At 39.1% G+C, this 16,497-nt stretch overlaps 1 protein-coding gene across 2 annotated transcripts in view; it reads right to left on the reverse strand.

Annotated features, from left to right (window-relative positions):
- Nucleotides 1-1,327: 1,327 nt before the first annotated feature.
- Nucleotides 1,328-16,497, reverse strand: part of ntng2b (netrin g2b) — a 140,000-nt gene continuing 124,830 nt past the window's right edge. For both annotated transcript variants that reach the window (XM_088320072.1, XM_088320071.1), the window contains one exon: nt 1,328-7,859. In XM_088320072.1, coding sequence (XP_088176198.1) covers nt 7,645-7,859 — 215 coding nt within the window. In that variant the 3' untranslated portion in view covers nt 1,328-7,644. The remainder of the gene's footprint in view (nt 7,860-16,497) is intronic.

The following is a 16,497-nucleotide window of genomic DNA, read 5'->3' on the forward strand; positions in this document are numbered from 1 at the left end:
ATAGTCTTGGATATTTATACAAAATACAGATACCGCCAGGACATAAAACGCCCCTTTTCCTAAATAAGTAATATGTTCTTGAAGCTCTATAGCTTCTTTCCTCCCCCCCTTTTTTGGGATTCCCAATTCTTAATACTCATTAGGTGATCAAATCAATTCCAACCTCTGGGTCACAATATTGTAAGTCTTAGTTATGACTCGGTCAAGTCTTGAACCCGTGACCTCCCAGTCTCAGGGCGGGCGCCCCACCCTAAGGCAACTGAGCTGGTCCTTCCTCCCCTCTTGAGTTATCGCAACATGGCAACTACCACCGCTATGTCCGGTTGGTTACCCAGGAACTGCTGAAGTCCCTCAGGATTTGTGCTCTGCAGTTTTAAGTGACCTTTCATGGTATGGCCCACCAAGATTAGCTACTTGGTTGTGCCTCTTCATGTACACAGATCCAGATAGCACCGTGCCACGATGTATTGAACCCATTCAGGAGCGTCTTTTCACAGTCTGCTTCTTGAGTTTGATCTACTCTGGTGGTTCCTGGCCTCTATGGGTCTTGTGCTTATGGCCTGTTCTTGCGCTGCCAAGATCTGAGTGTTTGTGTTATCTTTCAGTCCTGATTTTTCCTGCTACTGGTAGGATTTCTTGATGTCAGTCACCTTCTCTCTCTGACGGTGGTGCACTCCATGTGGGGGCTTGTCATTCCAGGATGTCTGTACCTCCTCATGACACTCTCATTTGGGTTTTGCTGTCTGGGACATTCGCTTAGCAGGTCATCATTTGGTGATACTTCTTCATATACACTTATTGTTTTCTGCAGTTGCTGGCTTGGACTTACCATCCAGGTTAGCATTAGCGTTAGCAATGCCAACTCGACTGCTAGCATTATCAGCCGGTAATAACCTTTAATGGTGTAAAAATAGAAACAATTTGGCGGATTCAAACAATTGAAACAACCTGTTTATGTTTAGTTGTTGATACTGAATTTGACATTTGACATTTTGGGTCTTAATAAACACTTAATCAGTCAAAAATAGCAACAAAAATACAACAATGTACCTTGTGATATACTGCTAGTATGTTTTACTGACGTTTTGTCCATGACTTGTCAGTGAAGGCGGGGCCTGGATCAGTAGATAACGTAGGCATTAGAGAATAACACAATGCCATTCTCACAACCTTTTATTTTATTTGTCATTTTATGTGATTGTCAAACTTCAAAATTGTTTAAATGTGCTCGTGGCAATGTAATAAAACGGGGTAACACACTTGTAAAAGAAAATAATCCCCAAAACATTCATGTGAGTGTGATTGTCAAAAACAGCAATTCACCTGATGATTTTTTTCCTCCATAATTTATTGTAACCTGAAAGGAAAAATAATTTCTACAAAAAATATTCAAACGATGCCATATATAATTCATTCTCGCTCTGATTGACAATTCTTCCTTTTATACGGCGTGAAGATTAAATTTGGCTAAAGTGTGGCGGCAATCACTCATTCCCATAGCAACCGTAATACTGTGACTAATTCTATATCTTCCGTAAGCCGTCGGTCGGCCATTATATATACGTGGAATTTTAGCAAACTGTTACGTGGGCACCTTAGATACATGGATTTAAGATATGATCTGAACAGAATAATGCAGCAGAAAGAGTACAACATTTCTATCAGCGGCCTTTTGAGAAGTAAAAACTACTTGCTCTCACATAACATCATACGCTCACGCATACACAACTATACTTTCATACAGATACAGAAATACACCACTCACAAACATCACTATACTCCCCTTCACATTACTATCCTCCCTCACACAAACTTTTGTACTCTCATACACAGTACTAGACTCTCTCACAAAAATTACTAGACTCTCATACACACAAGCTACTATACTCTCTCAAACTATTGCTATACTCTTATGCTCACACTACTATACTCTCTTACACCACAACTATACTCTCATACACACAATACTGTACTCTCTCACACTTTTATACTCTCATACACAATTCTATACTCTCTCACAAAAATTACTAGACACTCATACACACCCTACTATACTCTCCCACACTATTACTATACTCATGCACACACTAATATACTCTCTCACACATATCCCCATACTCTCATATACACATTTCTATACACATATTATTATACTCTCATGTACACTCACACTATTATGCTGTCACACACATAGAGGTATACTCTCTTACACACATCACTATACTGTCACACGTTGCTATACTCTCACACACACTGCTATACTTTCTCTTACACATATTACTGTACTCTCATTCACACTACTATACTGGGAGTCAAAATGTGCAACGTATACACACAGATCAGTGTGGGTTACCAAAAGTACCTAAAGAAAACAACACTGAGAGTGAGGTGATCATTACACTAGGTGTGAAAAAAACGTATGCTAATTTAATAATGGTGTGAGAGTATAAAAGTGCGTGAGAGTCTATAGTAGTGTGTGTGAAAGGAGTAGAGTTTATAGTAACATGTATGTGAAAGTATAGTAGTACGCGTGTGAAAGCATAGTAATGTGTGTATGAGAGTGTAGTACATGTGTGAGTACAGTAGTATGTGTGTGAAAGTATAGTAGTAGGTGTTTGAGAGTCTAGTAGGATTGTGAGAGTATATGTGTGAGAGACTATGATATGTGTGTAAAAGAATAGTAGTGTGTGTATGAGAGAGTGAGAGATAAAAGTCGTGTGAGTATGATAGGTTCTTAGTATGTTAAGAGAGTATAGTGGTGTTTGTGCATGGCTACGACTTTGCCTGTATGGCAGTATAGTCGTGTATGTGCGAGAGTATGTTAAATGTGAGAGCAATTATGATTTACTTCTCAAACCGTCTCTCATAAATGTATTTTCCTAACAAGAAATCAAATCTGGTTCTTGTAGAGTGCCTCGTCGTGGGGATTGCAAAAGAGCCGGCCCCCCTCCAAAATAAGTACATTTATGGAATATTTTGCAGAGAGCCATTCCATTTTCAAGTGAGTCAGTAGTGATTTCAGTGAATCTGCTTTTTTTTTTTCCTTTCTTTTTTTTTTTTGGTTTAATGCACATTGCTCTTGCCCAGGAATAAAGGGAACAGTGGTTGGTAAGATTATATATAATATATATGTTTTTTTTTCCATTATTTTTTCTGTATTTGTCATGTTTTTGTCCATCTGGCACCTGAGCACACACTCTGTCAGTCCTGTGAGGTGTGTTAGTGAGTTGGTGTGTCCTCGAGAGATTGTGTGAAATTCTGTGAGTGTGACACTCGCTCGCACAACTCACAAAAGAAATAAAAAATGGAAATAAAATTGGAAATATTCCACTTGGGGTTGACATCTCAGGATGAAACTTTGAACATTTGCTAAAACCACTTTCAAGATGATTCATTACAGGTCCTAGTGAAAGTATTGGCACCTCAAGAACTTTTAGTTGTATTGTCTCATTTCAGGCTTCAAACTAGAGTATATTTTCTAAGAATCGTGGGAAGCAAGTGTGGAGTTTAACCAAATTATTACATTTTATGTTTACATCGGAAAAAAAAAAAACGGAAAAGTAGGTGTTGCAAAAATATTGTCCCCCTGTTGTCACAGCCAACTGACTCCAGAAGTTCCCCAAAAACTTCTGTACGATCCAATGTCGACCTAAATGACTAACAAACTAACAAACTATGTGTCATTAAGTCTCAGTTTGAATGCACCTGCTCTGTGATGGGCTCAGAGAAGAGAACAGGCAGCATTACAAATACCAAAGAACACACCAGCCACATCTGGAATAACGTTGTGTAAGAGTTTAAAGCAGGAATGGAATTTAATTCAAAAAGATTTCATCTCCCAGAGCACTGTGCGAGCAACACAATCAAAATAGAGAGAATAAAACCACTGAAATCCTACAAGTACCTTGTTGTGCTTCTAGATTTTTGGCCCAAATAAGGAGAAATCTAATCAGAGAAGAAACTAAGAGGCACATGATCACATTGGATGACCTGCAGGCATACACAGCTGAGGTGGGACAATCTGTGCATAAGACAACTAGAAGTCATACACTGCATAAATCGGCCCTTTATAGAAGAGTGGCAAGAAGTAAGCCCTTTCTAAATGAATACCATGAAAAGGCCACATGAGAGCCAGAAATAACATGTGGAACAAGATGCTCTGGTCAGATGAGACCAGAATTGGACATTTTTGGCTAAATGCAAAGTGTTACATTTGGTGTTAGAGCAACGCTGCACATTTCCCTGAAAACACCATCCCCACTGTCATGCATGGTGGCGGCAGCATCATGTATTTTCCTTCAGTCGAAAATGGGAAGATCAATAGGATTGATGGGAAGATGGATGGAGTTGAATACAGGGCAATTCTGGCAGGAAATTTGGTGGAGTCTGCAAGAGACCTGAAAATGCGTGACAGGTTTACCTTCCAACAGAACAGGACCCTAATCATAAAAAATATACAATGGAATGCTTTCAAACTAACAATATAAAGGTGTTAGAATGGCCTAGCCAAAGTCCAGACCTCAACCCAATAGAGCATTTGTGGAAAGATCTGAAAAATGCTGTGCACAAACAATCACCACCAAGAAGAATGGGCTTTTTTCTGTTGTGTTGTCTGTTTCAAGATGTCCAAAACTTCTAGAGACATATGCAGAAATAATTGTGGCTGTGATCGCAGAAAAATAACTTTTTACAAATGGGGGCAATACCTTCATTTCATCTTTTTTTGGTTAGGGCAATATAAAAGTTTTAACAAATTTACTTTCTTTTCACGACTGTGTCTCACATGTAGTTGATTGTTGGAAAATATTGTGAGTTTATGTATCTATAAGTTTGAAGCCTGAAATGTGGCAATATGACAAAAAGTTATTGGGGGGCCAATACTTTCACAAGACACTGTACTCAGGGTCGGTGCTATGGAACACATTTAAAGGGACTGAGTGTTTTGTACATTGTTGTTGTTTTGACATATTTTGAAGGGCTTTTCTCTCAATTCAGTGCAGATATTTTCTTCCTTTTCTATTTCTGTCTTGAAACGACAGCACTTTTTGCTATTTTTACTTTATTAATTAAAATTTTAAGTCATGTTTGAATGCAAATGGTGGTGCGACATATATGGAAAGATATTGTAAAAACAATTTTTGATATTTTTTTAAACGGACAACCGAAAAGAAAATTAGGCTCCTTAACAGTAGATGGCGATAATGTTCTGCTCCATCTCTTCTTTCTGTTCAGTCAATCGTTTGATGGACTAAATCTCTAAATGCGGACCCATCTCATTTTGTTGTGATTTTGTTGGTTTTATTTCCTTTTTGTTCCATAAAAATGGGTCCCAAGAAAGTTAGTGATAAGGGGAAAGGGATAAACTATGACCAAATAAATCGATTGGAAAAAGGAAACGATTTTGAAATGCGAAAATTATGTTCAAGCGTCTGCCATTGAAGCACTGCCGGAAGGTACAGTAAATGGTTTAAAAAAAATTATATATTTAACTTTATAACAGTATATTAATCTTAGGGGCCGGTCACACAGACATTTGCGGCTGAATCACGGCCAGAAATGTCTGCCTTTGAGGCGGACGCTATTGGACGCATTGAGTTCGCCATTAAGACGAGATACAGCGGTGCTTAACACGAGGTCGGAAATTCGCGCGCGGGTGGCAGCGCGAAAAATTTTGCGCTGCTCAATTCTTCAGAGCGCGGGTACACAGCCTTTCACGAGCGTATTGAGGCTGAACCACGGCCAGAAATTTCTGGCCGTGAAGCAGATGCCGTTGGGCGCTGTTGGACGTTTTGAGACCGCCATATAGACGAGATAGAGCAGTGCTTTACTCGCGGTCGGAAATTTTCACGTGGTTGGCCGCGTTCAAAACTTTTGAGCTGCTCAAAAGTTTGAGCACGTGTTAAACCGCGTGCCGCACACGTGGTCAACACGAGGTAATGACGCGGAAATGACGCGGAACGACGTGCTCTGGCCGCGGCCAGGGCGTGGTTACACATGGGTAGGACGGGAAATTTCAGCGGGTAATCGTGGGTGGAGCATGGTAATAGCGTGTTCTGCGCCTGTATCGCGGTGTTATTACGTGAAATTAGCGTGTTACGCGTGTGACAGTCAAACGCCTTTCTCCGCGTATATACAGCGCGATTTGCCGAGCACACTCAGTTGTGCTCGAGACGTCAAGGGGGTGAACATGGATCCCCGTCAGCGTAGTGACCTCGTCTTAATCCATTTTTATTTCTTGACATTTCTTTTCAAGATAATAAAATAAAAATGATGCCATAGCTTGAAATCTTGATCTTCACTGGACCTTGTCTTGAGCGGTTATGATTTCTACAGCCCGGTGTTACCCGAGAAATGCATCCCTGTCGAGATTTGCATCCCCACTTTTACCTCGTTTTATCTCACTTTTAGGGAATGTAATGGCGAACATATAACCAAAACCACTTCGTCTTGCATTTCTTAGGAATGTAATACAACTTAAACCATTCCGTCTTCGTTTTTGTTGTGAACGTAATCAAACGGTAAATCCCCCCCCCTCGCGTAAACGCGCATTCTGCTGCGCTTCCAACAAAAGCGATCGTATTCTATATAAAACGCTTATTAAAACAATAAAGTGAGCTAATTATAACAATTGGGAGATCCTAGTCTATATAACGCATCTATTTAAACAATAAAGTGCGATCGTATTCTACAAAATGCATTTGTTAACGCGGATGAAAAAGTCAAAAGCGATCGCAGCAGAATGCGCGTTCACGCGAGGGGTGGGGGGGGGGGGGGGGGGGTGTTTTGCGTAGGAGTCGGATTTGGGCTTAACACCGGCTCGGGAGCTTTTATACCCGTGGTCCACACGAGAAAATGACGCAGAAATGACGCGATGAGGAAGCGGAACAGTCGCCGGCGTGTTTTGCGGGCATACCACCGATGAACAGCGGGTTGGCCAATTTTGCGCATTTTCCATCGCGGGCAACCACGGGCAAAAAAAAAAAACGCAAAATTTTAGCCGTGATTCAGCCGCAAATGTCTGTGTGACCGGCCCCTTAGTTATCAACATAATTAAATAAGTATCACCATAAGTATTTGGGGTGCAAATTTATTTATTTATTTATTTAAGTTTTAGGCGGTTTCTTATATTTGAGTATATACAGTACTTAAAGTCATTTTTGTTTGGGTGTTCTTTTTTTTGGGGGGGGGGAAAGTGATTATATGTCCCTGCTTTAAACTGCACAATCCTTTTATTTGCTGGGTTTGAGAAGTTGATTTTTTTTCTGGATTTGGGTCGCAGCTTGTCATTAGGGGTAAAATGGTGCGTCCTCAGGTCAGACCAGTTGAGAACCAGTGGTCTATCGAGTCATACATGGAGATGCTCAGTAAATTTTGTGTAGTTGTTCTTTGCAGAGGATAAATAATATGCATACGGTCATTTTTGTATTCTCTGTTTTCTAATGCTAGCCCATCACACGTTTGCATTAAACTATATCGACTTCAGTACAGGTTAAAGGATATTTAGTATACCTGTATCACTTTGTCACTGTACTTATTCTGCCAAACAGTTTTGGACCTTCTACGTGTTCTGGTGCAGGTTCATCCTGAAACGTCACCCTGAAATGCGAGCAACTTTTTGAGAGGCGTGTTCTGCTTTGTGGCGGCTCAGTGAGGTGCCAGCAGTTGGGCGAGCAGAGCGCAAAGCAGCAGGGTAGCGGCCGAGGGCCGCCACGCGGTGGCGCTGTTGCACTCCTTGCCCGCTTCGCAGCGCGGCTGCTGGCACAGAACGCCTTTAAATTCGGGGGCGCAGGCGCATTTCTGGTTCTGGTAGCACGTCCCGCCGTTCTGGCACAGGAGCATTTCCTCGTCGCAGACGTTAGCTGGGGAGGGAGGGAGAAAATAGACAGAAATTAAATTCTTCAACTCACTTGATAGGGAAAGTGTGTATAATTTGGCGCCCACTAGTGGTAAAAAATAGTTTAGAAAACTACATTGATATAAAAGGGACATTGTGTCTTATTTATTTATATTACACAGTGTCCCTTTAAGTCAGGGGTCCCAGATTCATGGCCCAGTGGCAAATGGGAATGGTTACTTGAGTGCCCTAATATGAAAGTTTAAATAAAAAAGTGTGTATTGTTTAGCACCTCCTAGTGGTAGAAAAATAAATAATGAATTGAAAAAAAAACAATACTGACCTAAAAAGGTAGCAAATATACACAAACTATTATATAAATGTGCATTTTTGAAAAAACATGAACAAGGTAGTTGTATGTGATTACACACCAAACAACAGGTCACAGTGCCAATTCTTGTACTGCTGAGTTTAGGGTTAGGGTCCGATGATACCTGCAGGAGACAACCACTCGTTCATTCACACCGAGGGACAATTTGGACCGGGCAATTAATGATTTTGGAATGTGGGAGGAAACCAGAGTGCCCGAAGGAAACCCACGCAAGCACAGGGAGAACATGCAAACTTTGCACAAGACTGGTAGCTAGAATTGAACCCATGTTCTCAGAACTGTGCCGCAGAGCGCTAACTACTCAGCCGTGCCGCAACAAACACCATGTTCAAATATACTGTAAGGGTGTCCATATGTGCACTTGGCACCAAGACACCCTAAGGTGCAGTTCGATTATTGACTTTGGAGTTGTATCATCAGACTTGAGCCTGCATGTTTTGGACACTTGGATAAAGAGAGGGGTAGTGTTGTATCGTGGAGCAGCCCGAGCAATATGCCCCAAAATGTGTAAAACAAGATGCAAAGAAGTCTTGGCGTGAGAGGGAGAGCTCGTTTGATTATCTTCGTCAGCGTACCAAACAGAGGTCTCTATCGTCTTCAGAGACAATTGGCTTTTTATATCCTAATACAACATCTCGTATTACTTTCGCCCGTCCCCCTTGCAAGACGCACGTGTTTATCTCAAAATGCACGCTACCAGACAGATTGTTTTGTCCTCTTTCGTTTTTCCCAATTTCCAAGAACTGTTGGGGTTGGCTTGACCGCATGTTCCCCTCCAAGAAGAACTTGGCAAAGACAAATGTTATTCCTTGGCAGCACAAGGCGATTCTTAATAACATTTGCTGACATTTACACTCGGGTGAAACAGGCTGGGAATTTCCTGCTTTAAACTAATGCGTTCCCCTTATGTCAGCTCGACTCCAACAATCCACAACAGTTGTCAACTAATCACTACCTGGTGGTGAGTTGCCTCCGATGCTGGGGGAAGATGCTTGTCCGACCTGGCAGAACCAAAGTGGTTGTGAGGGTTGGTAATAGAAATCGAGTTCACGAATTTAGGAGGAGCATTGTAGTTTTTCGCCGTGGAATAGTGGACCATCTCTCTAACTTCTCTCATTGAGGATGTGAGAGAGTTTGCTCGTCCAGTTTACATGTGTTCTGTGGACATGGAGAAGGCATTTGATTGTGTTCCTCAAGGAGCACTGTGCAGGGTGCTTTCAGTATGGGGCACCGGACTGTCTTATCAGGGCTGTTCAGTTCCTGTGTTACTGGTGCCAGAGTGTGGGCTGCTTTGCCGGCAGTAAGTCGGATTTGTTTTCAGAAGGAGGCAAGGCTGCCCTTTGTCACAGATTCTGTTTTTTAACTTTTATGAAGAACATTTCTAGTCACAACCGTGGCATGAATGGGGTTTGGGGCTTCAGCATTGCACCCCTGCTTTTTGCTAATGATGTGGTGCTGTTAGCTTCCTCAAGCCATGATCTCCATCTCTCACTGGAGTGATTATCAGTCAAGTGTTGGATGAGGATCAGCACATCCACAAAAGGTTGGCATGCCCTTTTTGGGTTAGGGATGAGATCCTGCCCCAAGTGGAGTTCAAGTATCTCAGGGTTTTGTTCACAAACGGGGTTGGGATAAAAGTCGAGTGGAGCGGACAGATCGGTGCAGTCATGCAGACCCACTACCAGTCCTTCATGGTGAAGAAGGAGCTGAGTCAAAAGACGATGCTCTCGATTTAGATTCCATATGGTCAAGAACTTTGGGTTGTGACTGAAAAGACAAAATTCTGGATACAAGCGACCTTCCCACTGCAGGGTGGCTGGGCTCTTCCTTAGGGATAGGGTGCAAAACTCGGTCATCGAGAGGGACTTTTTGTACAGCTGCCACTCCTCTGCGTTAAGAGGAGCCAGCACAGGTGGATCGGGCATCTGGTAAGGATGCTTCCTGAACACCTCCCTCGATAGGCAGGAGGCCCTGGGCCAACCCAGGACACGCTGGAGAGACTACGCCTCTAGGCTGGCCTGGGAACGCCCCAGGATCCCATCAGATGAGGTAGCTGAGGAAAGGAAGATCTGGGTTTCCCTTTAGAGCCTGCTGCCACCGTGACCCGACCTCGGATAAGCGGTAGATTATAGATGGATGGATGGATAAAAGCCTGCTCGCTTGTATTTACTTGTCTCGTGACCCAGATGTTGATTTGAACACATTGAGGAAGAAAAAGTCCATCTTCCTTCTCAATACACAATTTGAATAATTCTCCCTTAGAGCTTTTCTACGTGAGAAACTGATTTTTTACTCCCTACTGCCACATCTGCTGTTTGCAGGGACTAACATGCAACACAGGTGCATCCATGTGTAGTTCAGGAGCATTTGGGGAGGTGGGTCAATTTGAATGTGCCGCCCCCCTTACCCCTTCCTCGTATTTTCTGTAATGGGGTTAAGGTGTGACAGCGCCATCAATTGAGGCAGCAGCTGACGCGGCTAATGAGCTACATGATCTATTCCCCTCGGGGCCGGACAAAGCACACTCGCCAGACCTTCTGCAAGGGGCTCCAAATGTCCCGGAAGGATGCAAAAGCAGCAGTGCTGACATTTTATACACACAAAAGATCCCCCCCTTGCAAGCCTCCCAAAATATCTTTTTTTCATACACTGCAAAAGAATACATAATACAATCTCAACCTATCGTCTGATTTTTCATTTCTAATTCTAAAATGTTTTACTTGTCTTTGGTATATGGTTTTGCTCATTTCATTGTTTCCTAATCTTGGTTTTCATAAAATGAGCAAAATTATATGCTAGGTTAAATAATAAAGCTTGTATTTTGTTATGTATTCTCTCTTTGTCATGGTTGCCATGGCGCCCAACGGGTTCCCCGTGTGGCGCCAGCCCGGCTCGTTGACAAATTGGCTTTCCGTCTATTTAAGCTCAGTGCTTTCACTCTTCCTTTGTCAGCCCGTCAATTAACCTCTGCCCTGCAAGACGTGGGTTTTGACTCATTCCTGTTTCCTGTTGGTAGTTCCTTTCCGGTATTGTTCCCGTTCATTTTTGTCCTGTTTAATATCAGTTTCAAGTTTCGTTCCCGTCTATTTTTGTCCTGTTTATTACTCTCTCCAGTTTTCGTTCCCGTCTAGTTTGTCCTGTTTAATTTCGATAACCTGTTTCGTTATCAATCCTGTCTCTCCCGTCCTGTCCGGAATCGACCCTATCAGTCCGACATCTACTCGGGCAATTGGTATCGATCTCGTCAGCCTCTGGCTTCCTATCATTACACGCCAGACTGCTGCCTAACGTGCATGACTCCCCATTTCCCGTAAAATAAAAGGCTTGTGTGAGAAACGTCACGCATTTGGGTCCTGATCCTGTTTCGGTTCTTGAAACTCTTGTATTTTGTCAATTGTTCTGTTGTGTATTTTGTAGAGTTGGGAATCGATTAAAATAAATTAACTAATTAATCTCAGTTATGAAATAAATTAATCGTGACTAATTTATTAGATCCACAGTTTTACAAATGGCAATAAATATGAAAAAAATATGCATAGAAAAATAAGATTGCATTTATTATGCTTAATTGTATAGGCCTATACCAAGTACCGTAAACGTGCATACAGCCTGTAATGCCAAATATAGCTTTTATCACAAAGATATTGAAGTACTTTATGTCAACACTGTTGAACTGCAAATTTGATGTAAAGCTGTCGTAAATATTTGAACAAAAATGAATACCAAGTAAAGGAAAAGCTTGTGGTGTCAAAGACAAATTTTCCAGAAGCAAAATATCCAAGTTCCATATGTAAACAATGTAGAACATCCATCTTTTGCACCAAACTCATCCAGGGTTGTTTGACGAGGTCCGCTGTCTTACTCTACCACCGCATCGGGGTGCTTAGCTTTCAAGTGATACATCAGGGATGAAGTTCTCCGATGGTAATTAAATTCAGCTTTGCAAAGCATACATATCACTTTCGCCTTGTCGATATTCCCATCGGGCAATGTTTTAAAGCAAAACGGACGCGTTTCCTTTCTCTTCTCCATGGATAGTATGCTACGCCACGTTAGCCTCAGGAAACAAAAGTGACTCTTCTTCGTTTGTCGGAACAGCGCGGCTTGACACCCGGGGACGAATTTTAATCGTGACATTATTATATTTGCACGCGTTAAATTGAAAATTATAACGCAAATTGTTAACGTGACATTTTGCACAGCCCTAGTACTTTGTCGTTAATTTTGTCATGTATTTCATCATGTATTCTGTATTTTTTTGGGTGTATTTTGTCATGTATGTTTTTTTTTTTGGTCATGTATTTGGTCATGTATTTGGTCGAGTATTTTGTCGTGTATTTTGATGTGTATTTTCTTGTGTATTTTCTTGTGTATTTTGACAAGTATTTTGTCATATATTTTGTCATGTATTTTTTCGTGTATTTCATCATGTATTCTGTAGGTTTTTTTGTGTATTTTGCCATACATGTTTTTTGTATTTTGTTGTGTATTTGGCCAATTGTTTTGTTATTTATAATGTCGTGTATTTTGTCACATATTTTGTTGTGTATTTTATTGTGTATTTTGACGTGTATTTTGTCATATATTGTGTCAAGTATTTTTTCGTGTATTTCATCATGTGTTCTGTAGGGTTTTTTTGGTGTATTTTGCCAGGCATGTTTTTTTTGTATTTTGTTGTGTATTTGGTCAACTATTTTGTCATTTATTATGTCGTGTATCTTGTTACGTATTTTGTTACGTAATTTGATGTGTATTTTATTGTGTATTTTATTGTGTATTTTGTCATTTATTATGTTGTGTATTTTGTCACGTATTTTGTCATATATTGTGTCATGTATTTTTTCGTGTATTTCATCATGTATTCTGTAGCTTTTTTTGTGTATTTTCCCATGCATGTTTTTTTATTTTGTTGTGTATTTGGTCAATTATTTTGTCATTTATTATGTTGTGTATTTTGTTACGTATTTTGTTGTGTTTTTATTGTGTATTTTGACGTGTATTTTGTCATATATTGTGTCATGTATTTTTTCGTGTATTTCATCATGTGTTCTGTAGGTTTTTTTTTGGTGTATTTTGCCAGGCATGTTTTTTTTGTATTTTGTTGTGTATTTGGTCAACTATTTTGTCATTTATTATGTCGTGTATCTTGTTACGTATTTTGTTACGTAATTTGATGTGTATTTTATTGTGTATTTTATTGTGTATTTTGTCATTTATTATGTTGTGTATTTTGTCACGTATTTTGTCATATATTGTGTCATGTATTTTTTCGTGTATTTCATCATGTATTCTGTAGCTTTTTTTGTGTATTTTCCCATGCATGTTTTTTTATTTTGTTGTGTATTTGGTCAATTATTTTGTCATTTATTATGTTGTGTATTTTGTTACGTATTTTGTTGTGTTTTTATTGTGTATTTTGACGTGTATTTTGTCATATATTGTGTCATGTATTTTTTCGTGTATTTCATCATGTGTTCTGTAGGTTTTTTTTTGGTGTATTTTGCCAGGCATGTTTTTTTTGTATTTTGTTGTGTATTTGGTCAACTATTTTGTCATTTATTATGTCGTGTATCTTGTTACGTATTTTGTTACGTAATTTGATGTGTATTTTATTGTGTATTTTATTGTGTATTTTGTCATTTATTATGTTGTGTATTTTGTCACGTATTTTGTCATATATTGTGTCATGTATTTTTTCGTGTATTTCATCATGTATTCTGTAGCTTTTTTTGTGTATTTTCCCATGCATGTTTTTTTTATTTTGTTGTGTATTTGGTCAATTATTTTGTCATTTATTATGTTGTGTATTTTGTTACGTATTTTGTTGTGTTTTTATTGTGTATTTTGACGTGTATTTTGTCATATATTGTGTCATGTATTTTTTCGTGTATTTCATCATGTGTTCTGTAGGTTTTTTTTTGGTGTATTTTGCCAGGCATGTTTTTTTTGTATTTTGTTGTGTATTTGGTCAACTATTTTGTCATTTATTATGTCGTGTATCTTGTTACGTATTTTGTTACGTAATTTGATGTGTATTTTATTGTGTATTTTATTGTGTATTTTGTCATTTATTATGTTGTGTATTTTGTCACGTATTTTGTCATATATTGTGTCATGTATTTTTTCGTGTATTTCATCATGTATTCTGTAGCTTTTTTTGTGTATTTTCCCATGCATGTTTTTTTATTTTGTTGTGTATTTGGTCAATTATTTTGTCATTTATTATGTTGTGTATTTTGTTACGTATTTTGTTGTGTTTTTATTGTGTATTTTGACGTGTATTTTGTCATATATTGTGTCATGTATTTTTTCGTGTATTTCATCATGTGTTCTGTAGGTTTTTTTTTGGTGTATTTTGCCAGGCATGTTTTTTTTGTATTTTGTTGTGTATTTGGTCAACTATTTTGTCATTTATTATGTCGTGTATCTTGTTACGTATTTTGTTACGTAATTTGGTGTGTATTTTATTGTGTATTTTATTGTGTATTTTGTCATTTATTATGTTGTGTATTTTGTCACGTATTTTGTCATATATTGTGTCATGTATTTTTTTGTGTATTTCATCATGTATTCTGTAGCTTTTTTTGTGTATTTTGCCATGCATGTTTTTTTATTTTGTTGTGTATTTGGTCAATTATTTTTACATTTATTATGTTGTGTATTTTGTTACGTATTTTGTTGTGTTTTTATTGTGTATTTTGACGTGTATTTTGTCATATATTGTGTCATGTATTTTTTCGTGTGTTTCATCATGTGTTCTGTAGGTTTTTTTTTTGTGTATTTTGCCAGGCATGTTTTTTTTGTATTTTGTTGTGTATTTGGTCAACTATTTTGTCATTTATTATGTCGTGTATCTTGTTACGTATTTTGTTACGTAATTTGATGTGTATTTTATTGTGTATTTTGACGTGTATTTTGTCATGTATTTTGTCATTTAATATGTTGTGTATTTTGTCATGTATTTTGTTGTGTATTTTTTTGTGTATTCTGTCGTGTATTTGGTCAGGAAATTTATTTTATACGCACAAAAGTCTTACTGATTTTGGTGTTTTTTACATATCTATCACTCACGAATGCTTCAGATCATTACGCCAATTTTTATATCACAAGGAAATACAAAATGCAGTTTTGAAACATTGATTCCATTTATTTAGGCACAAAAACATCCAAAGCTATCTGGCCCTATGGGGAAAAGTAATTGCCCCTGAACCTAATCAGGCCATTTTTGGTTCTGGATATAAAGATGAAATGCTTACGATAATTGGTAATGCGTCTTTTACAACGCTGTGGAGTAATTTTGGCCCACTCTTCTTTGCAAAACAGCTGCCATATATGAGGGTTTTCTAGCATGAACTGCCCGTTTAAGGTCACACCACAACATACCATTTGGATTTAAATCCGGGCTTTGACTTCAGAACCTTCTTTTTTTTGTAGCCACTCAGAGGTGGAATTGCTGGTGTGTTTCAAGTCAAGTCAACTCATGTTTATTTGTATAGCCCTTAATCACAAGAATTCTCAAAGGACTGTACAGAAAATACACAGGCAAACGAGATTCGTGTGTGACGAATTTGGCTTGCTGTTTTATATTTCTGATTGTTTATATTAAACTGAGTTTCGAATCGTTGTTCTGCTGCATGATCCAAGGGCGCTTGAGTTTGAAGGCGCGGACCAATGGTTAGACGATCTCCTTCAGGATCTTCTGGTAAACACCAGAATTCATTATTTCGTCAACCAAGCAAGTTGTCCTGGTTCTGAGGCAACAAAGCATCCCCCGACCATCACACTGCCACCACTATGCTTTACTGTTGTCATCATATTCTTTTAACGCCAGATGTAACAGGCTGCACACCTTCCAAAAAGTTCAATTTTTCACTGAACAGTCCACAGAATGTTTCTCCAAAAGTCTTGAGGAGAATCAAAATGTGTTTTCGCAAATGTGAGACAACTCTTTTGTGTTTGTTTGTGACAGCAGTGGTTTTCACCTGGGAACTATCCTGTGGGTGCCATTTTTGGCAAGTGTCTTTCTTATAGTGGAGTCATGAACACTGACCTTAACTGAGGTCATTCAGTTCCTTTGATGATTTTCTAGGTTATTTTATAACCTCCTGGATGATCTGTCATGGCACTTTTTGAGTAACCCTTGTAGACTAAATCCTAGGAAGGTTTGCCACTATTTCAGTTTTCTCTGTTTGCGGATAGTGGTTCTAATTTATCACAATGGGTCAGCTAGATTGTTTTGTGCCTTAATAAATTGAATCAACAATTGAAAACT

This window comes from Urocampus carinirostris, chromosome 16 (assembly GCF_059441175.1).
Source record: "Urocampus carinirostris isolate Australia breed hairy pipefish chromosome 16, RoL_Ucar_1.0, whole genome shotgun sequence".
NCBI classification, from domain to species: domain Eukaryota; kingdom Metazoa; phylum Chordata; class Actinopteri; order Syngnathiformes; family Syngnathidae; genus Urocampus; species Urocampus carinirostris.